Here is a 15,113-nt window from a genome sequence, read left to right as displayed (position 1 = left end):
GCAACAAATGTGGGTGGAACTAGAGGGTATTATGTTAAGCGGAATAAGTCAGTCAGAGAAAGACAAATATCATGATTTCACTCATTTGTGGAATTTAAGAAACAAAAGAGATGAACTTAGGGGAAGGGTAGGAAAAATAAAATAAGATGAAATCAGAAAGGGAAACAAACCATTAGAGACTCCTAAACAAACTGAGGGTTGCTGGAGGGGTGGTGGGTGGGAGAATGGGCTAACTGGGTGATGGGCATTAAGGAGGGCACTTGATGTAATGAGCACTAGGTGTTACACGCAACTGATGAATCACTAAATTCTACTTCTGAAACTAATAATACACTATATGTTAATTAATTGAATTTAAATTAAAAATAAAATAAATTTAAAAAATTTTTAATGTAGGTCTTTGACCCATTTTGAACTAATTTTTGTGTGTTGTGTGAGGTAGGGTTCCAGCTTCCTTCTTTTGTGTGTGGATAGCCAGATGTGCCAGGACCATTTGTTAGAGAGACTTTTCTTTTTCCACTGAAGGGTCTTGGCACCAGTTGTTGGAAATTAATTAACCATAGATGTATGGGCTTGTTTCTGGACTTTCAATTCTATATTACTGATCTGTATGACTATCCTTATGCCATTGCCCTCCTGTTCTGATTACTGTAGGTTGGTAGTCAGTTTTGAAATTAGGAAGTTAAGTACTCCAATTTTGTTTTTCATCTTCAAGATAGTATTTGGGTATATGCAATGCCCTGTGGATTTTAGGATGGGCTTTCCATTTCTGCAAAAACTTAAATAACTAAAATTGCTTTGGAATCCTGATAGGGATTGCACTGAATCTGTACATCTCTGTGGGGACCATTACCATCATAACAATATTGATTCTCCCACCCATGAATACAGTTTTCGGTGTACAAGTCTTGAGCATCCTTGGATAAAATTATTCCTTATATTTTGCTGACGATTTTGACATCTATATTCATAAGAGATTGGTCTATAGTTTTTTTTTTCTTGTGATATCTTTATCTGGTTTTGTTTACAGGGTGATGGTGACCTCATAGAATTATTTAGGTAGTATTCCTTTCTATATTATTTTACATTATTTTATTTTATTTAATGGAGAAGTTTACAAAGGATTAGTCTTTTAAATGGATGGTACCATCCTTAAATGGATGTTAGAATTCAGCAACAATGCCATCTGGTGTGGGCTTTTCGTTTGGGGAAGCTTTTAATAAACGATTCAATGTCTTTACTTATTGCAGGTTTGTCCTGATTTTCTGTTTCTTCTAAAGTCAGTTTTACTAAGGATGTACTATATATTGGCTAATTGAACTTAATTTTTAAAAAAGTCAGTTTCAGTAGTTTGTGACTCTTTAGGAATTTCCTCATTTCATCTGGGTTATCTAACCTACTGTTGAATAATTGCTTATAATATTCTCTTATGACCCTTGATAAATTCAAATTATATACATATATAAAATTATTATGTATACCAAATATGTGTAATATTGTTATTATGTGTGCCAAATAATACTATTATTAATATATAATATATAGATCTAGAACATGCATATGTTATATGCATATATTATATTATGTGTGCATTCTATAAATTATATAATATATGATATTCAATATTATATATTATATATGGCTTTTATATAAATTTATATTTTATGTAAAGTATTTATATTATAGATTTAGGTAATGTATAAAATATTTTTATACATACATCATATATACACACATAAAATGGTGTTATACCAACCACTACAGCCACAAATACTAATCTAACTCCCTTATACAACTCTGACATCTTATAGACCTGTCCCTGAAGGTGCGGGAGCAAGGAGATAGAAATGTCATCTTGAATCAGAATCAGGTGAAGATGCTGCTGAACTGGGATGTAGTGCACGAATCTGATGACTCAGGTACTGGCTGAGATGGGAGGAAGGTCACAAGATGCCCAAGGATGTGACAAATGGGGAACTGGAGATTAAAGGGAAAAGGGGGGTTAGTGGAGCCACAAAGAGTCCCTCTGAGGAGGAAGGGGCCCTGTGGGAACCCCAAGGTATCAACATTGGCCTCTTCCTGCAGGTCTTTCTGTGGTGGGCCTTGTCTCCACTCCAGGGATGGGCAAGTTGCTGGCTGAGGCCCCCTTGGTCCTGGAGCCTGAGAGGCAGGCAGTTCTGCATGGGACACACAAGGGCGTGCTGCGAGGAGTCTCCCCTGTCCTGCTTTCAGATGTCATCTCTGCCTTTATGAGCAACAGGGACACCCAGAACCTCAGCTCCCCCATCACCTTCATCTTCTCCCACCATGTGAGTGCTGGTGAGATGGGACTGTGGATGTGGAAGGAGCCTGGGTCCTGGGCACAGCCTCGCTGCCCAGCTCAGTCTTTATTGAGGTTCTTGGGGGCTCCCCCATGGGTGCATCATTCCCCAAAGAAAGCCCTTTGCAAGCCAGCTTTGGATAAGCATTTCTGAGCACCAGAAAACCAGCTTCCACCTACACTCTGTTTCTACAGTCAGTGACCCGTGGGCCAATGCAAAAGGTGTTCTGTGTCTTCTGGGATCACACTCCAGATGGATATGGTCATTGGTCCACCACAGGCTGCAGGTTGGTGGCCACTGGAGACACCAGCACCACCTGCCAGTGCACCCACCTCAGCAGCTTTGCAGTCCTCATGGCCCACTATGATGTGCAGGTGAGAGCCCTGCAAGGGGCTGGATTCCATGCTTATTGCTCTGTAATATATTTCCCCCACATGTAGGGGCTTTAAAAAAAAAAAAAACAGAAATTTCTATCTTGTGGTTTCTTTGGGTCAGCTCGGGTATGGTAGTCCTGAGATGCTGTTCTGGGTCTTACAAGCCTGAAAATCAGCCAGATCTACATTCTCTTCTGCAGCTCAGTTTCCTCCTGTGAGCTCCTTGGTTGCTGGCAGGATTCACTTCCTTGTAGTCATAGGACTGGGGTTCCACTTTCTAGCTAGCTGTGAGCAGGAGACCTTGCTCAGCAAGCTAGGGGCTGCCTGCATTCCTTCTCTAGCAGCCCTCACACAGTGTATCAGCATTTCTATTCAGAAGCCATCAGGAGGAGCTCCCTCACTGCAAACACTCTCATACTTTGAATCATTTTTCTCCAAGAGCCCAGAGCTTTTAAAGCTAACTTGATTAGGCCAGGCCCACCCACAAGACTCCCTCTCTTAAAGACTAGGATCTGAATTCCACCTGCAAAACCCTTTCAGAGCAACATCTAAAATGGCATTTAACTGAAAACCCAGAAGAAAGTGTGTGTACACCTATTATTGACAAATTAGATTTCTGCTTAACACAGGGGTCTTCAGGACAGGAAGGCTGTAGAAAGTGGCTCTCAGGGGCTGTAGAAAGGAAGATTTGGTGGTGGCAGAGGTCAAAGGGGCCAAGAGAGCCACTGAGTACAGGTGGGTTAGGAACTATGTTTGCCTGCTCCACTGGCTAGGTGAGCTGGTTACTTTCTCTGGATCCCCACATCAAAGACTTACTTAGGTGATTTGTAAAGTAAAATAAACCCTTGTGAGTTCCTGGGCTCTGTCTTAAGTAAGGACTCTCCTACACCTCAATTTTTCCAAGGTCTGAGTTAATCAGTTCAGATTTCCATTCTAGCATTCTGAACCTAGAGGAATTTACCCAATAACATAACAAATCTACCTGCATCCTTCTTTCCTGATTTGACTACAGCAAAAATAAAAATAAAATAAAATTTTTTTAAATAGAAGATTTTTAAATTACCTCAGAGTAGGAAAATGTGACTGTGATGTCCTCTTTGCTTCTCTTTGCTGGGCCCCAGGAGGAGGATCCCGTGCTGGCTGTGATCACCTACCTGGGGCTGGGCCTCTCTCTGCTGTGCCTCCTCCTGGCAGCCCTCACCTTTCTGCTGTGCAAAACCATCCAGAACACCAGCACCTCACTCCACCTGCAGCTCTCAATCTGCCTCTTCCTGGCCCACCTGCTCTTCCTCACGGCCATCAACCAGACCGAGATCAAGGTACTGACAGTGTCACAGAAGAGCTCCTGCCCTGTCGCAGGGGTGCTCAGTTCATGGAGCTGTGCTGCAATGATATCTTAATAAACTGGCCTTGGGTTCTGGGGAGGGTAGAGGGGTAAGTAGTCTATTTCACATTGACTAATGAATGGAAGACATTAGGAGACAAACCCTCTCCTGACAACTTGACCATATACATGGGAGTTCTCTTCAATGGTAAAGTATGGTACAGGTCCTGGGGCCACCCTCCTCCCTGACAGTCCCTCCTGGTGACACCTTTCTCCTCCCCCAGGTGCTGTGCGCCATCATTGCAGGTGCCCTACACTATCTCTACCTGGCGTCCTTCACCTGGATGCTGCTGGAGGGTCTGCACCTCTTCCTCACTGCACGCAACCTGATGGTGGTCAACTACTCCAGTGTGAGCAGGGTCATGAAGAAGCTCATGTCCCCTGTGGGCTATGGAGTCCCAGCTATAATTGTGGCCATTTCTGCTGCATCCAGGCCTCACCTTTATGGAACACCCACCCGGTAAATGCGATTTCCCACTGTCCTTCCCATCTTCTCCAGCATGACTATGGCCATCATAAAACCAACAGTTATTTAATTCCACCAGATCATGATAGGCAGACAAAAGGTCAGTGACCACTCCAAGGACATCTACCCGGTGGAAGATTGCATTCATTGAAGTAATTGTTTTTAAGTCATTAAGATATAATTGTTTTAAATGTTAATTATAATGTATGTTAATAATTATCTATTTAAATAATAAAGTGCATTATATTAATAACTATATACTAATATATTGATGATGTTTAATAATTACAAATTAATCTAGTTAAGATAAATGAGTTTACTTTTTAATCTTTTAGATTTAATTATTTTAAATATTAAGTGTATATTATGTTAATAACTGTATTGTATTAGTGACTATAGTCCGTAATATAAATAGCATCATATGTATTAGTAAATATATATTAAAATAGTATTCATTGCATCAATTGAGGGAAGAGTTTTAAATCTTCCAGAAAGCAAAACTGAAATGAATAAATGGCATTAATTTGTGTAAACTCTTTCTCTATCCTAATTTTAAAAGAAACAAATGGTCATTTGGATGACGAAATCACTGTGACCACAGCTAAGATTTAGAAATCACTTCTGATGTACAATCACCATTCTAAATATTTTTCACGTGTCAGCTCAAATCATCCCCCCAACAACCTGTGCAGTAGAAACTAGTATTGGGCCATATTACAGATGAGTAACTGAGGCACAAGGAGATTAACTAACGTGGCCAAGGTCACACAGCTGGTTGGTGGCAGAGCTGGGGTCACTTCAGGTCTGGTGCTCACCCTATGCACTTATCCTGATGACATGAGTTACTCAGCTGCATCAGGGAGCCCTGGCCAGCTGGCCTCCCTAGGGAGTTGAGCATAAAGGTCAATGAACTTTTTCCATAAAAGGCCAGATAATCAATATTTCCAACTTTTGTTGGTCTTATAGTCTCTGCGGCAACTACTCAGCTCTGTCCTCAGAGCACAAACAGAGCCATAAACAATTCAGGAGGGAATAAGTGTGTGTTCCAGTAAAACCCACTTATAAGAGCAGGGCGGCAGCCGCCTGCTTTGCCAATGCCTACCTTCGAAACTTCCCTTTGATGTTTCCCGCTGGGTCCATCTGACCCTCTCCCCAGTCCTCACACCTCCCACCTCACTCACAGCTCCCCTCCCTGGGGATAAAGTCCAGCTCCGTCATTGCTCTCAGTGTGGCCTTGAGATGCCTGACCTGTGAGTGTGTGAGTACCTGTGTCCTCATGAGGAATAAGTAATGCACGTGAGCCTTACTGCTGGGGCAGGCTCACTGTTTTGTTTCATTTGGGTTTTTTCATTCATTTCTTGGATGGTCCAAAATTTTCACCTGTGTACACCCACTCATCACTCATATTTCAGCTTAAACACAATTCAGTTCTTTCAGGGACACCTTTCCCAACTATCTGGATCTCCTATACCCTGGACTAGGTTATGGATCCAGCTACATATCCTCAAAGCTCCTCATACTTGGGCATAAAATTCATCATTTTGACTTTGTCTATTGTCTAATTGTTGATCCTCCAACTTCATCTGTGTCTCCCTGAGGACTGAGATCACTTCTCTAATCCCAACTGGGTCTTCAGAAACAAGCACAGATCCTGACACAGAGGAGACACTCAATACTTATCCAAAAAAACCCATAAATTAATTTACTGATCAATACTGTTATTTTCTTTTTTAAAAATCACGTTTATTTCTGCCAGCATATCTGGGGGCCAAGACATAGAAGAGTTTTTTGAAAGGAACTTATCTTTTTTTAAAGACCACTTGATTAAGGTGTGATTGACATGTAAAACACCATATGTAATTAATGTACACAACCTGATGAGTTTGGGGCTAACACCCATGAAACCATTGCCACCATCAAAGGCACATACAAAGTTTACAAAGTTGTAGTTCTGCAAAATAAATAAGTTTAGGAGATCTATATTACATAGCGCATATAGCTAATAATAGTGTATTCTATACTTAAAATTTACTAGGAGGGTATGTTAAGTGTTTTAACAAAAAAAAATGATAATAATGATGAAGGCAGAAGGAAACATTAGGAGGGGAGGGGTATGTTTATTTATCAGTCCTCCGTCTATGAAAGCCAATATTTTCTTGAATCTCTTCCCATCTCTCTCTAAGATGCTGGCTCCACACAGACAAAGGATTCATATGGACCTTTCTTGGCCCCGTCTGCACCATTTTCTCCGTGAGTAATGGATGACATCAGAGCAGCCTGCCTGCCCAGCTGAGGGTTATTCAAAGACCAGGTGTATCAGGAGGGTGACAGGTAGGGTGAGCAGTCATTCCAGTTGGTCCAGGACTGATGAGGGGCTCCCAGGAGGTGAAAATTCCCATTATAAAACCAGGACTAAGGTGTTTCCTGAGACGTGGTACTTTCAGTGCTAAAATTTGGAATTCCCATGCAAACTGAATTGGTTACCGATGTTACAGGACAAACATGGGCCTGAGTTACTGGGTGTTTGGTTTGCTTTTCTAGGACTGTTACAAACACAAAAGCTTCTTTCCTGCCAGGTTAGGAGCTGGATGAGCTAGGACGAAGGTTTGCCAGATGTGGAGTGTAGTTAATATACCTGTGGGTTTTCTGCAGATTAATTTGGCTTTCTTTCTGATGACCTTCTGGATTGTGAAAAACAAGCTCTCCTCCGTCAGCAGAGATGTGTCCACCCTCCAGAACACAAGGTGAGGATGGGTCACAGATGCACACCACCCCCTACACAGAACATTATCCTCATGCTTCCAAGGCTCTGGTGTCCCTTCATGGGGCTCCTGGGGGGACGGGAAGAGAGAGGTGCAGCCACCCTCCTTGGCAGCCAGCTCAGATTCCGGGGTTTGCTGCTGACACCCATGCCAAAAACATCTCATCCATGCACAACCATAACAACCAACTGCTTCAGCTGCAGAGAGAATGGACTTTGTTCTGATAAGCAGGGATTGCTACCATGGCCCAATGAAAAAGGTCCTGAGAACATTCACATACTTATAACACACTCAGGAAATCACACAACAGTTTCCAGAACCAGCATACCCCATCATGCCCATGCCTTCATGCATGCTCTGCCCTCTGCCTTCCCCTTCCCTTGCACCTGGTGAATTCAGCTTCAACATCCACATATCACCACATCTAAGAGTTTGGGGATGTCCTCTGCTTTCCTCAACTTTGCACAGAATCAATGGCCTCTATTCTGGGCAAAGCATGTCCCGATTCAGTTCATGGAGAGGGTGAGGAAAGGAACAGCCCTGGATGGAAATAAATACCTCACTTCGCAAATGTTATAAGTGATCATTTGTTCTTGTCTTTCCACTAGACTTTAAGATCTGTAAAAACAGAAGTCTTGTCTTTGTTGTTTTGAATGCCCTAGCCCCAGCCTAGAGCCAGGCGCACAGAACATTCTCAGTAATGTCAGCTGAACAAATTCAGGATCTTCATGAAACATCATGGTCTTTTTGAAACTCATTCTCAAGTGTCACCATTATCCTCAGTCCTAGTCAAAATGCCATCCTGGACCCAAATAGTGTTTCTCTTTAGGGAATCATTGACAATAAAGATCAAAGTTGATCACAACTCAGTCAGAAGCATCCATGGAGTGGACTTGAAACCAGCCCTGGTTGTGTTGTTCTGGGTGCATCATGACCTCCTTTCTCCTCCTACCCAGGATGCTGACATTTAAAGCCACAGCTCAGCTGCTCATCTTGGGCTGCACGTGGTGCCTGGGCATCCTGCAGGTGGGTCCAGCTGCCCATGTCATGGCTTACCTCTTCACCGTCATCAACAGCCTGCAGGGCTTCTTCATCTTCCTGGTGTACTGCCTCCTCAGCCCACAGGTACCACTGCCTGACTTCCACCCGGTCCTCCTACCATCCTCACTCCCCTCAGTGAGCTGACCCAAGCATGCTTTGCCTCTGCAGGTCCGGGAACAATACAAGAAATGGTTCAAAGGAGTCAGGAAAACCAAAGCCGAGGCTGAGAAGTGCACTCTCTCAAGCGGGACCATGTCTGATGCCTCCAAACACAGTGTGGTAAGATTATGCAGTGCTCCCAGAGCACTTCACTAACCGATCCTCTTGAGATGCTCATGCCTATCTCATTGAACAACCTGGGTATATAGCAGGTGATGCCCTAGGATGGCTCACACTTGGTTTTCACCTGAACTCACCTGAAGGCACTTCCCTGTCTTGAAAGGAGGTCTTCCTATACTTTCACTCACTTTCTATGCTCTCATTGACCCTTGCACATGACTGTCTCTTTCTCTACAATTGTAGAGCACCCACTTTATGTGACATGGGTGCAACCCATTTTTAATTGTACTTAGGAACAAGATACAAAATACTCAGAAGCAGAGAATGATGCTGTGATCAACCCAGTAATCAGGAATAGTGATCTGTAGCACTGATGCACAAGCTGCACAGAATCACCACACATCCTTTATCCCTAGTCATTCCATGCCATCCCTGTATATGATGAACAATAAATATGTGTATATATAGTCATAAAAGTAAAGTAAAATAAGTATTAAGTTGGACTGGAGACCTTTCAAAGTCTGCAATCATTTCTAGTATTTCCAAATACACAAACACTGCAAAACCTCACTAGAGAATCACAGAAGGCAGAGGAGAGATTCTGAAAATGTGAATAGTTCCTAGCATTTGTATTTCGGGTTTACAAAACCTTTCTCTTCTTAGACTTCTCTTGACAATATTTTGTACTTTTCTGTGTACACATCTTGCACCTTCTAACACAAAATCATATTTACACCTTCCTTCTTAGGAGAATTATAATGAAGAGCTAAACCTGACGAACTTGTCTCTAAGGAAATGAAGAAAACACTCTCTGCCATCCTTTGGGCAAAGAATATAAAAAATGCTTTTTCATGTTTATTACAAATAACTCTTCTTGGCACCACTGTGGGAGACAGTAAGCAGTAAATGTTTGACATTCAGTTGCTGGAGACTTTTGGTTTTCTGGTGCATACAACATGCTCATCTCACTCCCAGTATAATCAGGAGCTATGACCATATACCCCAGTAGAAGCCTCTTCTACAAAAATTCTTCCTCAGGTTGATGATATATAACAAGGAAAACCAGCCTCAAAGGACTTTCCTAAAATAGCATCAGAGAGGAAAGTAATATTCACATACCTGCATGTAATATAAACAACAAATCACAGTTGCTCAAGACTTTCCTGGTTTTAGTACTGAAAGTATTACATCCCAGAAAACACTTTCGTTACAGGCAAAGTAGACCAGTTGGTCTTCATACATATATACATGCCTCAACTTCTTCACTCTCCATTTCTAAAGACTTACTAATTTATTCATTTCAAAAATATGTACTGGGAACAGATCAAGAAGATCCAATTCCTGATTTCACAGAATTTAAATGTGGGAGGAGAAAAGTTTCATCAGAGTAAAATCAGAGCTATGGGACTAGAGTTTCTGCATCTTTACATTTTATAAGTTGAGTTGTGGAAAAAGGTGTATATGACTACTGCACATTTTGTGAGATGTCTTTATAGATAACATTATTTCACCCTCACTCAGTCTAAGCAAGATCTAAATCCAGAGCAGTTACACCTACAAGAAACTCCCTGAGGGTTCCCTCTGACCCATTCTGTATCAATTTGAACATCAAGGAAAATGACTGCACATGATTATAATGTTTTAAATAAGCATATCCATGAATCCATACTGATACTTTAAAAATCATCTAATAGATGCGGAAAATACAACAGAATTAGAAGAGCATGATTCTTTCAATATCTCATAAATGGCCACTACAAGCATTGAGTAAAAGGCTTTGGAGAACAGGCTGGGACCACAGTGCCAAAGAATCACCTCACAGACTACCAATTAATTACAAGGGACAAAGCGTACATTTGCAACATGGAGATCTGACAGCCACCATCTGAACCTAAAGATGAAACTTAATATCATCAGTGGTGGGCAAACTGACTATGTATCTCCTGATATGTCATGAAATTACAACATCCCATTTTTAGTAAATAAAGAATTATTAATAAATCAGTCTAACTGAAATCTAATCCAATCTTTAGGCTGTGGGTTGGCAAAGTATAGCATGCAGGCCAAATCCAGGGAGTTCCCTGTTTTTGTTAATAAAGTTTTATTGGAACACAGCCATACCCATTCATCGATGTATTATCTATGGCTGCTTTCATGCTACAATGTCAGAGTTGAGTTGTGACAGAGACTGGAAGGCCACAAAGCCAAAAATATTTGCTACCTGGCCCTTTATAGAAGAAGCTTGCTGATATCTGTCCTTTTAGACCTAACTTTCAATATATATGAAATACGGGAGACAAAACAATTTAAATGACATCATGAGGAAACCATCAGGCAAATCCTGAACATGGGCATTCAACAAGACAATTGGCCTGTCCCTCATCTAAAATCAATATCATTTTTATTTTTATTTTTTTTAAAGATTTTATTTATTTATTTGAGAGACAGAGAGAATGAGAGCGAAAGCACATGAGATGGGGGGAGGGTCAGAGGGAGAAGCAGACTCCCTGCTGAGCAGGGAGCCCGATGCGGGACTCGATCCAGGGACTCCAGGATCATGACCTGAGCCGAAGGCAGTCGCTTAACCAACTGAGCCACCCAGGCGCCCTAAAATCAATATCATTTTTAAAAAGTGACTAGATCACCACATCAAAAACTAATGATGTATTGTATGGTGACTAACATAACATAATAAAATTTTTTTAAAAAAGTGACTGGAGCACTGGGTATTATACACGAACAATGAATCATGGAACACTACATCAAAAACTAATGATGTACTGTATGGTGACTAACATAACATAATAAAATTTTAAAAAAATAAAAGTGACTGGAGGTTGCTCTGAATTAAAAGAAATGAAAGTGACATAACAAACAAATTCAGTGTCAATTTCAGTGGGACTCTGGTTCAGATACACAACTATCCATAACATTTTGGAGGCAATTAGGATAATTTGAATATGTATCAGATATTGAAAGTTATTATGAAATTGTTGCTAATTTTCTTGGGTATAATGATAATATTGTGGTTATGTAGAGAACATTCCTTGAATTCTCAAATATTTGTTGAACAGGTATTGAAGAATGAAGTGTCATGATGTCTACCACATATTATCATATGTTTTAGCAAGAAAATTTAATCCATGTGTGGAAATAAGTTGAGAAAGGTGTTTTAATGTGGCACTATGTTAACAATTATTGACTCTTGATGGAGAGTATATGAGTGTTTATTGTATCATTTTTCCAAATTCTCAATGTTTAAAATGGTAAATAAATGTGTCAGAAAAGTAGATAAATATATTAGTTATTAATTCATTAAAGATATATACCCTTATAAATTCCTAAATGTCGAGATAAAATGCTTTTTCCGCTGAACAAAACTAACTTTGTGAATGGATCTTTTTTTAAGATTTTTTTTAATTTTTTTATTGTTATGTTAATCACCATATATCATTAGTTTTTGATGTAGTGTTCCATGATTCATTGTTGGTGCATAACACCCAGTGCTCCACGCAGACCATGCCCTCTTTAATACCCATCACCTGGCTAACCCATCCTGCCAACCCCTCCCCTCTAGAAACCTCAGTTTGTTTTTCAGAGTCCATCGTCTCTCATGGTTCCTCTCCCCCTCCGACTTACTTCCCTTCATTCTTCCCCTCCTGCTATCTTCTTCTTCTTTATTTTTTCTTAACATATATTGCATTATTTGTTTCAGAAGTACAGATCTGTACTTCTGACAACAGTCTTGCACAATTCACAGCGCTCACCATAGCACATACCCTCCCGAATGTCTGTCACCCAGCCACCACATCACTCCCACCCCCAACCACTCCAGCAAAACTCAGTTTGTTTCCCGAGGTTAAAAATTCCTCGTATCAGCGAGGTCATATGATACATGTCTTTCTCTGATTGACTTATTTCACTCAGCATAACACCCTCCAGTTCCATCCATGTCGTTGCAAATGCCAAGATCTCATTCCTTTTTATGGCTGCATACTATTCCATTGTGTATATATACTACATCTTCTTTCACCATTCATCTGTTGACGGACATCTTGGCTCTTTCCACAGTTTGGCTATTGTGGACATTGCTGCTATAAATATTGGGATGCACGTACCCCTTCGGGTCCCTACATTTGTATCTTTGGGGTAAATACCCAGTAGTGCAATTGCTGGATTGTATGGTAGCTCTATTTTCAACTGTTTGAGGAACCTCCATACTGTTTTCCAGAGTGGCTGCACCAGCTTGCATTCCCACCAACAGTGTAGGAGGGTTCCCCTTTCTCCACATCCCCGCCAACATCTGTCGTTTCCTCACTTGTTAATTCTAGCCATTCTGACTGGTGTGAGGTGGTATCTCATTGAGGTTTTGATTTGGATTTCCCTGATGCCTAGCGATGTTGAGCACCTTTTCATGTGTCTGTTGGCCATTTGGATGTCTTCTATGGAAAAATGTCTATTCATATCTTCTGCCCATTTCTTGATTGGATTATCTGTTCTTTGGGTGTTGAGTTTGATGAGTTCTTTATAGATTTTGGATACTAGCCCTTTATCTGATATGTCATTTCCAAATCTTTTCTCCCATTCTGTCAGTTGTCTTTTGGTTTTGTGGACTGTTTCTTTTGCTGTGCAAAAGCTTTTTATCTTGATGAAATCCCAATAGTTCATTTTTGCCCTTGCTTCCCTTGCCTTTCGCGATGTTTCTAGGAAGAAGTTGCTGCAGCTGAGGTCGAAGAGGTTGCTACCTGTGTTCTCCTTTAGGATTTTGATGGACTCCTGTCTCACGTTTAGGTCTTTCAACCATTTGGAGTCTGTTTTTGTGTGTGGTGTAAGGAAATGGTCCAGTTACATTCTTCTGCATGTGGCTGTCCAATTTTCCCAACACCATTTGTTGAAGAGACTGCCTTTATTCCATTGGACATTCTTTCCTGCTTTGTCAAAGATGAGTTGACCATAGAGTTGAAGGTCCATTTTTGGGCTCTCGATTCTGTTCCATTGATCTATGTGTCTGTTTTTGTGCCAGTACCATATTGTCCCGATGATGACAGCTTTGTAATAGAGCTGGAAGTCCGGAATTGTGATGCCGTCAGCTTTGCTTTTCTTTTTCAATATTCCTCTGGCTATTTGGGGTCTCTTCTGGTTCCATACAAATTTTAGGATTACTTGTTCCATTTCTTTGAAAAAGGTGGATGGTATTTTGATGGGGATTGCATTGAATGTGTAGATTGCTCTTAGGTAGCACTGACATCTTCACAAAGTTTGTTCTTCCAATCCATGAGCATGGACGTTTTTCCATTTCTTTGTGTCTTCTTCAATTTCTTTCATGAGTATTTTATAGCTTACTGAGTACAGATCCTTTGCTTCTTTGGTTAAATTCATTCCTAGGTATCTTATGGTTCTGGGTGCAATTGTGAATGGGATCGACTCCTTGATTTGTCTCTCTTCTGTCTTGTTGTTGGTTTATAGGAATGCCACTGATTTCTGGGCATTGATTTTATATCCTGCTACTTTACAGAATTCCTGTATGAGTTCTAGCAGTTTTGGGGTGGAGTCTTTTGGGTTTTCCACATACACTATCATATCATCTGCAAAGAGTGAGAGTTTGACTTCCTCTTTGCCAATTTGGATGCCTTTGATTTCTTTTTGTTGTCTGATTGCTGTGGCTAGGACTTCTAATACTATGTTGAATAGTAGTGGTGAGAGTGGACATCCCTGCCGCGTTCCTGACCTTAGGGGAAAAGCTCTCAGCTTTTCCCCATTGAGAATGATATTGGCTGTAGGTTTTTCATAGATGGCTTTTATGATATTGAGGTATGTGCCCTCTATCCCTATACTGTGAAGAATTTTGATCAGGAAAGGATGCTGTACTTTGTCAAATGCTTTTTCTGCATCTGTTGAGAGGATCATATGATTCTTGTTCTTTCTTTTCTTATTCTATCACGTTGATTTATTTGCAGATGTTGATCCAACCTTGCAGCCCAGGGATAAATCCCACTTGGTCATGGTGAATAATCCTTTTAATGTACTGTTGGATCCTACTGGCTAGTATTTTGGTGGGAATTTTTGCATCCATGTTCATCAAGGATATTGGTCTGTAATCTCCTTTTTGATGGGGTCTTTGTCTGGTTTTGGGATCAAGGTAATGCTGGCCTCATAAAATGAGTTTGGAAGTTTTCCTTCCATTTCTATTTTTTGGAACAGTTTCAGGAGAATAGGTATTAATTCTTCTTTAAATGTTTGATAAAATTCCCCTGGGAAACCATCTGGCCCTGGGCTTTTGTTTGTTGGTAGATTTTTGATGACTACTTCAATTTCCTTAGTGGATTATAGGTCTGTTCAGGTTTTCTATTTCTTTCTGGTTCAGTTTTGGTAGTTGATACATCTCTAAAAATGCACCCCTTTCTTCCAGGTTATCTAATTTGCTGGCATAGAGTTGCTCATAATATGTTCTTATAATTGTTTGTATTTCTTTGGTGTTGGTTGTGA

General features: G+C 40.7%; 1 protein-coding gene across 3 annotated transcripts in view; it reads left to right on the top strand.

Annotated features, from left to right (window-relative positions):
* Window positions 1-9,547, top strand: part of LOC112816671 (adhesion G protein-coupled receptor E2-like) — a 41,249-nt gene extending 31,702 nt beyond the window's left edge. For 2 of the 3 annotated variants that reach the window (XM_073887611.1, XM_025863315.2), the window contains 10 exons: window positions 1,812-1,919; window positions 2,086-2,309; window positions 2,516-2,695; window positions 3,817-4,014; window positions 4,304-4,539; window positions 6,729-6,795; window positions 7,198-7,289; window positions 8,264-8,432; window positions 8,517-8,627; window positions 9,376-9,547. In XM_073887611.1, the coding sequence (XP_073743712.1) occupies window positions 1,812-1,919; window positions 2,086-2,309; window positions 2,516-2,695; window positions 3,817-4,014; window positions 4,304-4,539; window positions 6,729-6,795; window positions 7,198-7,289; window positions 8,264-8,432; window positions 8,517-8,627; window positions 9,376-9,426 (1,436 nt within the window). In that variant the 3' untranslated portion in view covers window positions 9,427-9,547. The remainder of the gene's footprint in view (window positions 1-1,811; window positions 1,920-2,085; window positions 2,310-2,515; window positions 2,696-3,816; window positions 4,015-4,303; window positions 4,540-6,728; window positions 6,796-7,197; window positions 7,290-8,263; window positions 8,433-8,516; window positions 8,628-9,375) is intronic. The other variant, XM_073887610.1, reaches the window with a different exon arrangement.
* The last annotated feature ends 5,566 nt before the right edge of the window (window positions 9,548-15,113 follow it).

This window comes from Callorhinus ursinus, unplaced genomic scaffold, assembly GCF_003265705.2.
Source record: "Callorhinus ursinus isolate GAN/ISIS: 27379988/994484 unplaced genomic scaffold, GSC_fseal_2.0 scaffold82, whole genome shotgun sequence".
In the NCBI taxonomy this organism is placed as follows: domain Eukaryota; kingdom Metazoa; phylum Chordata; class Mammalia; order Carnivora; family Otariidae; genus Callorhinus; species Callorhinus ursinus.
The sequence above is the reverse complement of the archived record's forward strand: the minus strand, read 5'-3'. Positions and strand labels throughout refer to the sequence as shown.